Here is a 12223-nt window from a genome sequence, read left to right as displayed (position 1 = left end):
TATGGGGTTCCTTTTTATCTATGAGTCTTTCTTCTGCAACTCCCTTTATGTGCAGGTAATAGAAAATAGAAAAGCACATGTATGCTGTGGGTCACCAGCCATGCCCTTTCCATCCCTCCCTCAAATGCAGACAGCTGATTTATGCAGATAAAACAATGTTTTCCCATAGACATCATATTGAAAATTATTCTATCAGTTAGGAAACAGGATGCTGGGCTTGATGGACCTTTGGTCTGTCCTAGTATGGCAATATTTATATACTTATGTAACTACAATGCGAGGGGGGGTCATGGAAGGGAGAGAGGGGAATTGCTGGAAAAGGATGAATGGAGGGGGCAGGGGACAGAGAAGCATGGATGGGCATGGATTGAGATGGCAGGGCTCAGGGTGAGAGGGGAATTGATGGAAAAGGATGAATGGAGGGGGCAGGGGACAGAGAAGCATGGATGGGCATGGATTGAGATGGCAGGGCTCAGGGTGAGAGGGGAATTGATGGAAAAGGATGAATGGAGGGGGCAGGGGACAGAGAAGCATGGATGGGCATGGATTGAGATGGCAGGGCTCAGGGTGAGCGGAATTGATGGAAAAGGATGAATGGAGGGGGCAGGGGACAGAGAAGCATGGATGGGCATGGATTGAGATGGCAGGGCTCAGGGAAAGAGGGGAATTGCTGGAAAATGATGAATGGAGGGGGCAGGGGACAGAGAAGCATGGATGGGCATGGATTGAGATGGGATGGCAGGGCTCAGGGAAAGAGGGGAATTGCTGGAAAATGATGAATGGAGGGGGCAGGGGACAGAGAAGCATGGGTGGGCATGGATTGAGATGGCAGGGCCAGGGAGAAAGGGAATTGCTGGAAAAGGATGAATGGAGGGGGCAGGGGACAGAGAAGCATGGATGGGCATGGATTGAGATGGCAGGGCTCAGGGAAAGAGGGGAATTGCTGGAAAATGATGAATGGAGGGGGCAGGGGACAGAGAAGCATGGATGGGCATGGATTGAGATGGCAGGGCTCAGGGAAAGAGGGGAATTGCTGGAAAATGATGAATGGAGGGGGCAGGGGACAGAGAAGCATGGATGGGCATGGATTGAGATGGCAGGGCTCAGGGAAAGAGGGGAATTGCTGGAAAATGATGAATGGAGGGGGCAGGGGACAGAGAAGCATGGGTGGGCATGGATTGAGATGGCAGGGCCAGGGAGAAAGGGAATTGCTGGAAAAGGATGAATGGAGGGGGCAGGTGACAAGAAGCATGGATGGGCATGGATTGAGATGGCAGGGCTCAGGGAGAGAGGGGAATTGCTGGAAAAGGATGAATGGAGGGGGCAGGGGACAGATGGCCATGGATTGGGAGGGCAAGGCTCACACTCTCTCTCTCATATACAATGTCTTTCTGACTCTCACTCTCACACACTCTGTCTCACAATGTATCACATTCACTCTCTATGTGCCACACAGTCACTCACACACTCGCTTGGTCTCATACACTCACTCTCACAGAGAATCTGTGTCTCACACACACTCTCTCTCTCGCACACACACACTCTCACACTGTGTCTCACATACACACTTGCACACACTCTCATTCTCACACACACACTCTCACAAACACACTCACACCCAGACTCACTCTCTCTCTCACACACACACACTCACACTTTCACTCTGACTCTCACACAGTCACTCTCACGTACACTCTCCCAAACATACACACTCCGAGGAAAACCTTGCTAGCGCCCGTTTCATTTGTGTCAGAAACGGGCCTTTTTTACTAGTGACTTATATTCCGCAGATACGTTTCAGTTCATTGTGGATTACAAAGCAAGAAATTGAACTCGGCAATAGTTCAGGAATAATAAGAAAAAAAAACCATGAGTACAGGCTTGTCCAACCTACGGCCTGAGGGTCAGAAACCGGCCCTCCAAGTGCTTTTTTCTGGCCCTCAGAAGCTTGCCAATGCTTGTGATGCTTACAGCAGGATTCCTGCTTCCCTGCCATGACTCAGCTCGCTGTAAGCTTGAGCCATGTGGTTCTGGAAGTTTGGGTTGGTCTTGCAGTTTCAAGCCTCGAGACTAGCCCAAACTTCCAGCTCCACATTGCTCAAGCTTGTAAAGAGCTGTGTCGCGGTGGGAAAGTAGGATGCTTTAAGTACATATGTCCAGTGGCGTTATATAAATGAGAAGTACTAGTTGCTGATTTGTCCTGGAGCAATTATTCAGCAGCTCCAACCACTGTGGCACTATCCAGTCAGTGCCAGGGTGATCTGTGGACAGAGTCAGGGCACAGCCAGAAGTTATCCAGGCACCACCGATATGCAATAAGTACATAAGTAATGCCATACTGGGAAAAGACCAAGGGTCCATCGAGCCCAGCATCCTGTCCACGACAGCGGCCAATCCAGGCAAAGGGCACCTGGCGAGCTTCCCAAACGTACAAACATTCTATACAATCAAGCCATTGTGACATCACTAATGAGGTTGGCTCTTATTGGTGGAATGAGCCACTATGACATCACAATAGGTTAAATCACTGCTCTATGTAATAAAAGTGAGCCAAGTAGAGGATATAAGTACATAAGTAATGCCACACTGGGAAAAGACCAAGGGTCCATCGAGCCCAGCATCTTGTCCACGACAGCGGCCAATCCAGGTCAAGGGCACCTGGCAAGCTTCCCAAACGTACAAACATTCTATACATGTTATTCCCGGAATTGTGGATTTTTCCCAAGTCCATTTAGTAGTGGTTTATGGACTTGTCCTTTAGGAAACTGTGTAACCCCTTTTTAAACTCTGCCAAGCTAACCGCCTTCACCGCATTCTCCAGCAACGAATTCCAGAGTTTAATAATGCGTTGGGCGAAGAAAATATTTCTCCGATTTGTTTTAAATTTACTACACTGTAGTTTCATCGCATGGCCCCTAGTCCTAGTATTTTTGGAAAGCGTGCCATATATAATGCTGGCCTGTGTATTGCACTGAATATTGACCGTATCCAGAAAACTCACGTGCGCCGTCAGGTGTCTGGGTATTCAGCACCAGTAGCTGGATAGGGTCCGGCACTAAATATTTATTTATTTGCCGCCTTTTTGAAGGAATTCTCTCAAGGCAGTGCACAGCAAGAATAAGCCAAACATAAGCAATAGACAATTACAGTAGTAAAAACATTCAAATAATACAAAGTATTGCATAGTATGTCAACACAGTACACAATCAAACATTTTAATGGACAGCATAGGGTGTAAGCAAGGATGGAACTTTAGATAGATACGATGGAGTAACAAGAGCAATAAAATAAGGTACTAATTTAAAGAAAGTTGCAAATGAGGTCAGAAAGGTGCTTGAACATTATCTTAGCTGGGGTAGGAGTGGATAACCATGTCCTGCCATAGTACGTGCAGCTGGTGTCACTCCTTGTGTGTGTGACTATTAAGTTAATTACTTCTTCCATTAACGACCTGGTTGAAGAGCCAAGCTTTCACCTGCTTCCTGATCTGGGTCTAATTTAGCTGGTGGTTGAATATTGCCCCATGTGATATCATGGCTTACGTAGCCGGTTGGTACTACACATGGTACCCTCACAAAGGGGGGGGGGTCTTTTAATCAGGTGCACTAGCGTTTTTAATGTGCACTAATAATTAGAACGTGCTAAACGCTAGAGATGCCCATATATTCCTATGGGTGTCTCTAGCGTATAACACGTCCTAATCATTAGTGCACGCTAAAAACACCAGCGCGCCTTATTAAAAGACCCTCAAAGTGACTTATACAATCTGACTAGTAATTATTGACTGAGAGTGGGATCCACAGTTTGCAGGGCTTCATGATCTAAGCAAAAAAAAAGCTACATCGTCAGTAAAGACAACGCAACGCTAACAGTACTCATAGAAAATCCGAAAATTCATTTCTTTCGAGAAAGGATACCCATGGGCTTCCTTTTCCTTTTCAGCTATAAAGGTCAGCTCTGTGGACTGTGTGGTGACTATGATGGAATCCCTACTAACGACTTCAAGACTCCCCATGGCGCACTGGTAGCTCAGGTCAATGACTTTGGAAACAGTTGGAATGTCCAGACCAAGTAGGTCATCTTTCAGGTTCCTCCTAAAAGTCTCTAACTAGTGGCAGGATCTCAATAGCCTGACTTTCCTCCTCTCTCTTCTCTTTGCCTCACAGCTGTAACTCGACAACCTCTATAGTGGTTCCAGAATGTACAGAAGAAGAGCAGGACTCTTATGAGGGACCTGAATACTGTGGTATCCTGGTGGATCCTCATGGGCCCTTTGCTCCCTGTCATAACAAGATCAATCCAAATGTGAGTGATTTTATTTCCTCTCCTTACAGGGTTTAGCTTATCTTAAAGGGAAAATATTCTAGTGAAATAGAAACATTTCTGTAAGGAAGAATGGTTGATGTAGCTCTGCTTCTTAAATATGTTAATGCTCGGAGCTGCTGTAGACCTGTGGCATATAGCGATCTTAAAGAACTCAAACATTTCCTCTAGAAATTTTTTATAACCCAGTATCTTACTGTTTCTATGACAGACTTTCTTCAAAGACTGTGTATATGACATGTGCGAGCTGGATGGTGACCGTCGGCAGCTGTGCGAGGCCCTGGAGTCTTATGTGAATGAGTGCCAGGAGAGGAACATCACCTTGCGACCCTGGAGGAACGAGAGTTTCTGCCGTAAGTGGTGCCTGCTGAAAGTCTCTTTCTGATCCCAAAGAAGTTTATTAAGCATGTCTCTGATATAGTCAGATCCAGTGGCATACCTAGCTTGGTTGCCACCTAGGGCGGAGCACCCCCCCCCCTCTTCCAGGTGCATCACCCCTCCTCCCTCCCAGCAGTAAAAGGAATGCACTGAGCAGTCATGCGGCTGTCAGCTCTGCTAGTCCCCTGCCCCAGAACAGGAAGTTGACATCAGAGAAAGCAGGGTACCAGCAGAGCCGACAGCGGCACGGCTGCTCTTTGCTGCCTGCACCTGAGGCAGAGCGCACCCACTGCCCTGCTGTTGGTATGCCAATGGTAAGGTCTTCTATGGGTAGTGACGTAGCTACGTGGGGCCTGGGCCCCCGTAGATTTGGGCTTGGACCCCCCTGCCGACGACCCGCTCAACCCCTACCACCCGCCTTCGCCTACCTTTGCTGGCGGGGGACCCCAATCCCCCGCCAGCCGAGGTCCTCCTCGCAAAAGGCTTCCTTCCGTTTCTGACGTCCTTCCCCTTCGTTGGCAGGGGGGGCAGTTGGTGGTGGCGGGGTCCACAATGACAGACGGTTGGGGGGGGGGGAGGGTCGGCGGGGCCGGGGGGGGGGGCTAAAATGCGCCCCCTCACCTCGGGCTCTGGATCCCCCTCCCGCCGAAGTCTGGCTACGCCTCTGGGTAGCAAATGGCACTGAATTCACCAATACTGATTTTAGTAAAACAGAATGGATAATTTCCAGGAGAGGAATGCCACTTGACTAGTGTCTTCTAGAGGAATGAGACTGTGTTCTGTTAAATCATCTTTGGTTACATCTGTACAAGTTTTACTGTGCTTCCCAGACATCAGGGAGTTGGTCTGATAGATCAAAGTCTGATCAACAACTGTAAGATGATTTTACCTGGGAGAGTTTATTAACTATTACATTTTGAGACCTCAATATGGACTACGACTTATATGCTGGAATGATTAAGGAGGTCATCTGTACATGTCTCATTGTGAACTCAGTTCCACACGTGACTCTACAAGCATTCATAAAATTCTTTATCTTTCCTCTAGCCATTATGTGCCCTTCAAACAGCCACTACGTGCCATGTGGTTCTGCTTGCCCAGCCACCTGTCTTCACCCTCTGGGCCAGTCATGTGACCACCCATGCATAGAAGGATGCCAGTGTAATGCAGGCTTTGTTCAGAGTGGAGAACAGTGCGTGAAAAAGGAGCAGTGTGGGTGTACCTTCAATGGACAGTATTACCAGGTAGTACCTAGAGTTTCCTCTTTATAAGTCAGAGGAGCCTTTGAGTTGATAACTGAAGGCTAGTGAGCTTCACAGTCCCCTAAGCAACCTATTCCACCTGACCACGAATGTTTCTGTTAAGCAGTCGTCGTCCCCCCTTAATATTCAAAACCATTTAACAGGCCAGAAATGGCACCTGCGATATTCAGGGCAGGGGTGTAGCCAGACAACAGATTTTGGGTGGGCCTAGGCAAGAAGTGGGTGGGCACCAAGTGTTAACCCCCTCCCCCACTACCACCACCAAAAAAATAGCTGGAGGGAAAATGCTTCTTTCCACCTTGGCAGTCTGCAGTAGCCATGCGCTGAAAACTGAGCATGCGTAGGTGCCGGTGTCGTGGAGAGTAGAGTTTTGCATTACTATCAGGGGGATATCTTCAGCTGGCAGAGCTTGGGATCCCCAACAGCTACCGCTAAACGTGTGCTACTGTTGGGTGGGTTTGAGCCCTAAGTGGGTGGGCCATGGCCCACCCAGGCCCACCTGTGGTTACACCACTGATTCAGGGAGGATTGCCGACTATCCCCCTCAGAACAGAGGCATAGCTAGGTGTTTCGCATGGGAGCGGCCGCTCCCCAAACGGACTTCCGACAGTGTCGGTGCCTATTTTTGACTCGATCTGTGGCATTTAAATTAAATGCTGGCACCGGTGGCAGTCCGCTCTTTGCTGCCCCCGCGCCCTCAACCTGGCTACGCTTCTGCTGCAGAATATTCCTGGTTAGTAGCTAGGAGATAACTGGCTACATCGCTTGATATAGCTGGCTATTGTAAGCGGCCACATCGGGCCATGTAAATAGCTGGAATATTTTTGGCCGGTTGAAACTTAACTGCCTATCTCCGAATATTAATTTAGTCCGTTAAGTTTAAACCAGCCACAAATAAACAGACTTAACTATATTCTTATATATGTATTTATTTTCAAACATGTACTTTGATTTTACAAGTAATCAGTTCTGTTACTTTTTCTGTTTACATTTTGACAAACATTTTTTGATGGTTTTTTCTTTTTCAACCCTTTTTTTGGTTGATACATTTTCCCTTGCCTTATAAATATAGTAACATTTTTTAATCATGTTTTTTTTAATCTTTTTTGGTTATTATATTTTCCCTTGCCTCATATTTCATGTTGAATTACATTTCATCAATTAAAAAAAAAAAATATATATATATTTTTTTTTCACTCTGTTCGATATTCTCCAATAGAATGTTGTGCTACTTTGAATATCTGAGCTGACCACCGACAGAGGGAGTTAGCCGGGATCCCTCCCGTGGTCTGAATATCGGCATTATATTTATGTCACTGTACAAACTCTCTAGAAGGTGAAGACATTTGCATGTGTCCAGTTGCTGATGCTAATGGGGCTAATGTTTAAATGATCTAGGCATGTAACTTAAACAGTTAAATGTCTGGATCTTTCTAAATAAAAATTTACTTTCAATAATTATCAAAATTTAGGACTTTTTTTTTGTTTTGTTTTCTAAAATCAGTCTCTTAAATTTAAATAAGTAAAAACATCCTAACCACCCAGGGCCGTGCCTAGGGTCTCTGGCGCCCCCCTGCAGACTATCAGTTGGCGCGCGCATGCGCGCCCCCCCTCCCCCATGGACCTGCCTGGCTGAAAGGCGCATGGAAGAGCTGGGCTCCATCCCCGATTCCCCGGCACTTTAAATTTACCTTTCTCCGCCTCCGACGTCTGCGCAGCGTCAGTGAAAGCGCTGCCTGTCTGATGTCTCTCCACTAGCCTTCCCTTCGCTCATTCGTTCCCTCTGTGTCCCGCCTTCTTCTGACATCATTTCCTTGAGGGCGGGGCGGGACACAGAGGGAACGAACGAGCGAAGGGAAGGCTGGTGGAGAGACGTCAGACAGGCAGCGCTTTCACTGACACTGCGCAGACGTCAGAGGCGGAGAGAGGTAAATTTAAAGCGCCAGGGAATCGGGGATGGAGCGGAGGAGTAAGATTTTTTTTTTTAAATACAACTACGGCACGGCGCCCTTGAAGGCAGGTGCCCCCCTGCGACGCTTACCGCGCTTACCGTGTTGACACAGCCCTGTAACCCCGTGATATTCAAAAGCATTTAACTGGTCAGAATCGGCACCTGGCTAGTTAAATGCCCCCATAACTGGCTATCTGCGAATTTGCGGTGGGTCATGGTCAGCCATGACCTGCTGAAAATTCATGGTTAGTGGCTAGCGGCTAGACAGTTATATCACACTATATAACTGGCTATCCGCCAATTTTCAGCGCAAGTTTGGCGGCCATATTTGGCCGCGTGAATTGCAGGCCAATCTTTGGCTGGTTCAAACTTAACTGGGCAGCGCTGAATATCCGGACTCAGCGTCAACTGCGGGAGTTAGCCAGGCTAACTCCCGCGGTCTGAATATCGGGGCCTAAGAGCTTAACGTATTTCGAATTTTTTTCTGTGCTAGGCACCTAACTTGAGAGTCTAAATATAGGCAAATGCAGGGTTAAATTTATGCAGTTTTAGTCAAAAAGTTGGATTCCTAAGTTTGGCTGAAAATTCTCCCAAACGAATCTGCAGTGCCTAATGTAATGCTGCTTGGAGTCTGTGCCAGGGGCGTAGCCAGAGAACAGATTTTGGGTGGGCCTAGGCAAGAATTGGGTGGGCACCAAGTGTTCAATCCCCCCCCCCCCAAAAAAATAAAAAAGTATCTCAGCTTGTGGGAAAACGCTTCTTCCCACCTTGGCAGCAGTCATGCACTGAAAACTGAGCATGCGCAGGTGCCGGTGTCGTGGCGAGTAGCGTTTTCGTTACCATCAGGGGAAAATCTTCACCTGGCGGAGCTTGGGATTCCCTCCAGTTACCACTAAACATGTGCTACTGTTGGGTGGGCCTGAGCCATAAATGGGTGGGCCCTGGCCCACCCAAGCCCACCTGTGGTCTGTGCTATTCTTAGAAATAAGAAATCCAAAAGTAAAGGTAGAAAGAAGCGTGGTTTTTTAATTACTTACTGCAACAGGAGCTGTTTATCACTGACAGGCATGAGAAACCTCACAAAAATCTAACAATGCTAACTTAGGCAGTTTACAAAAAAAAAAAAAAAGTTTTCTGTCTTATAGAAAAGAGGAAGAAAGATAGAAGATTTAGCCAGGAAATAGCACTGGACCTGAGTTTGCAGAAAGTTACAAAGCCACACTAATGAAAGGGAGAGAAGAAAGAATTCTTAGCTGCAGGGATATAATTCTCACCTGATGGTAGTAATGGGGCGTAAAGGGAAAGGATATTTCCCGGGAGAATATACCTCCTGAGCAAGGATAAAAATCTCTCTTGTCAGAGGGCTATTCCCGGTTTATCTTGCATAGGGTTACCATATGTCCGGATCTACCCGGACATGTCCTCTTTTTGAGGACATGCCCGGGCAAATGGGCGGGTTTTGCCAATCTGCCCGTTTTGTCCGGATTTCTGGACAAACGGGCATTCTGGTGGGCGGGCCTCCCCTCCCCTTACTTACTAGTGCCCTCGTGGTCTAGTGACCTCTTCCGCCTTCAGGACAGGAAAGAGCCCCCTCTTTCCTGCCCGGAGCGCTGTCTTGCATGCATCCTTCCTGTTGCTGATCCTTGGTGCCGATTCAAAATGGCCGCCGAGAGTTGACGTGACCTTGCGAGACGTCAACTCTCGGTGGCCATTTTGAATCGGCGCCGAGATCACCAACAGGAAGGATGCATGCAGGGCAGCGCTCTGGGCAGGAAAGAGGGGGCTCTTTCTTGCCCCGAAGAGGTCACTAGACCACCAGGGCAGTAGTAAGGTAAGGGAGGGGGGTGACGGGGTGTGTGACAGGGGGGAGGGGAATATGTGACAGGGGGCGGAGCGAGGGCGTAAAAGGGGGCAGGGTAGGGTGTATGGTGGGGGCGGGGCATGTATCCTCCTTTTTGGGGGACAAAATATGGTAACCCTGATCTTGCATATCCAGCACTTTTTATAGTACTGAAGCTTCCCATCACCTCTCCCCCTCTCTGAACCAATCAGAAGTCGTACACGTACACCGGAGAGTGATAATTGGGTGTATTGGAGTCCTTGCCACACCTTCGGTCCCATTGGATATATTTGTAACAAGACAGGTGCCATAGCAACGGGAGTCTTATCGGAGTTTCATGGTTAGGGAAGCATTCCTGTAGGTAACTATTAGTGGAGGCTAACAGTAGCACACAAAAAAGCAAAGATGGGGGAAGGGGAATAGTGTAGCATACCTAAAGTAGAACCTTATAGCAGTATATAGCTAAATTATAGAACACTAGGTCAGGTTCTGAACTTTCTTTGAAAATTGACCCCAGTGTGTTTCTTCTGATTCCTAGCCTGGTGAGGTCATCTTTTCTGAGGCCTGCAAGGAAGTGTGCCAGTGTCTGGCCAACAATAATACGAAGTGCACTGATACTAGCTGCGGCCCAGATGAGTACTGTGCCAATAACACGGCTGTACAGGGATGCTTCCCAACAGGTAAGCTCTGCTTAGACCAATGTCAAGATCATAGTAACATAATGTAAGCCTCCCTTTTGGAGGTGCCTAGGCACATACCTAGACATGGCCTAGAAGGTGGAAGAAGGGGCACTTGAAGAATTTATTCGGGGGGACCAGGGTCGGGGCCAGCCTTAAGGCTGGAGGGCCGGGCAAACTAAGCATCAGACAGTCCATTTACCCCAAATTCCAGACCGCACCATGATGCAACTTAAAAAACTGGAACTTTATTGCACTTTTCAATTGATGACGCACAGGAACAATGAAAACCAACAGTCATGTCAAACACCACAGCACCATTTTTTGAAACAGCCGCTTGACTTACAGACAGAACCAGAGCACTAGAAACTCCTGAGACAGGCCTTACTGGTTGAAACGCAGCTGTGTTGAGTCTTGGTTGTTGTGCAATAAATTCATAGACCCTTTGAAGCTTCGTCTATTCATTTTTGAGTCACCTTCGCTGTTTTCCTGAATGCTGTTTAGACTACGAGGACTTGTTTCTTCTTTGTGTGCATCGAAGCACCAACTTATATTCATTCCTCCTGCTCACTCTTCTTAAAATGTTAAGGCTGCTCAGGGGTATCTGATGATATTCAGATAGTTAATAGCACAGTTCAGCGAGATGCTACATTTAAATACCTACGCTGCTGTAATCTGGTACCGTTAAGTATATGTTTCCTTTTTTAAATTTTCCTCCACTTTGCCATAGATGTAGTATCCCATAGAAATGGTGTATGGGCTCCCTGGGTGGAAATGCTGAGTGTCCCAAGAATCACTTGTCACTTGCCCCAGTCTCTGAATCCATGAATGTCTAACCGGTTGGGTATAGACAGGATGATTCTCTCTCTCTTTCTCTCTCTCTCACATCGGGGCTAGCTGCAAGCGTTGGCAGGAATGGGGCTCTCCCTTGTCAGGTATGGTCAGTGGCGTGAGAAGTTCCAAAGACAAATTTTTTGGCGGTGATATAAATAGCCCCCAGATAACCTGAGAAACTATACAAAAATAGGACTCACAAAATCAGATTGATTAAGTAATTTATTGTTCAAAAATCATCCTTGCAAGAATGGATGTGTCTTTGTGTCTCTAAACTGCAAGCTACAAACACACACACACACACCAGGTCTATAAGATTCCACAGATTTTATAGTTACATTTAAGTGTCTGCCCCTAAGTTTTTCTCATTGGCTGATGGTCACCTGACTGTCTGCTAGTGTTCTGCGTAACAGCAGCTGGGACTTCTCACTCTCTTCTCCCTTCCTTTTGCTTTCTTTGTTCATAGTTCCCTTCTATCTCACAGATGTCAATTTCCCACCTTCTGGCCTTGGGCTCTCACTTACAAGCCCCCCTCCTCCCCCTTCTCCTGTTCCTGCTTCTTACAAGTAATAATTCAAACAGCTATAATGTACTTCTTTCTGTTACAAAAGAGCTAGTTAGAGCCTGAACTATACATTTACACCTATGTTATATGGAAGCACAATGTCACGATTGTGACTTTTTCTTGGTTTGTGCTCCTCTCGCCCTCTGGTGGCCAGAACCGGTGGCTGCCATGAAAGTCTATGGCAGACTCTCTTTTCAGTCCGGTCCAGATATTTTAGCCCTCCAATCTTGCTTGGAAGTTTGGCAGCTAGCCTCACCCTTAGCTGCCTTGAGATTGCTGCAGCTGAGCTCAGCTGCTGATGGGCTTATTAGCCACCTAGAAACTTTCTAGTTTGCCTTTGCAAATGCCAAAGATCCAGGTTAGTGTTTGGTGCTGATAAGAGCACTTATGTCT

At 47.2% G+C, this 12223-nt stretch overlaps 1 protein-coding gene across 1 annotated transcript in view; it reads left to right on the top strand.

The window, feature by feature from the left end:
• Positions 1-12223, top strand: part of LOC115458290 (zonadhesin-like) — a 162617-nt gene that overhangs the window by 63208 nt on the left and 87186 nt on the right. Inside the window, exons 40-44 of the mRNA XM_030188153.1 lie at positions 3943-4071; positions 4167-4305; positions 4535-4676; positions 5749-5945; positions 10293-10434. Coding sequence (XP_030044013.1) covers positions 3943-4071; positions 4167-4305; positions 4535-4676; positions 5749-5945; positions 10293-10434 — 749 coding nt within the window. The remainder of the gene's footprint in view (positions 1-3942; positions 4072-4166; positions 4306-4534; positions 4677-5748; positions 5946-10292; positions 10435-12223) is intronic.

This window comes from Microcaecilia unicolor, chromosome 14 (assembly GCF_901765095.1).
Source record: "Microcaecilia unicolor chromosome 14, aMicUni1.1, whole genome shotgun sequence".
Classification (NCBI taxonomy): Eukaryota; Metazoa; Chordata; class Amphibia; order Gymnophiona; family Siphonopidae; genus Microcaecilia; species Microcaecilia unicolor.
This window is presented reverse-complemented; position numbering and strand designations above follow the sequence as displayed.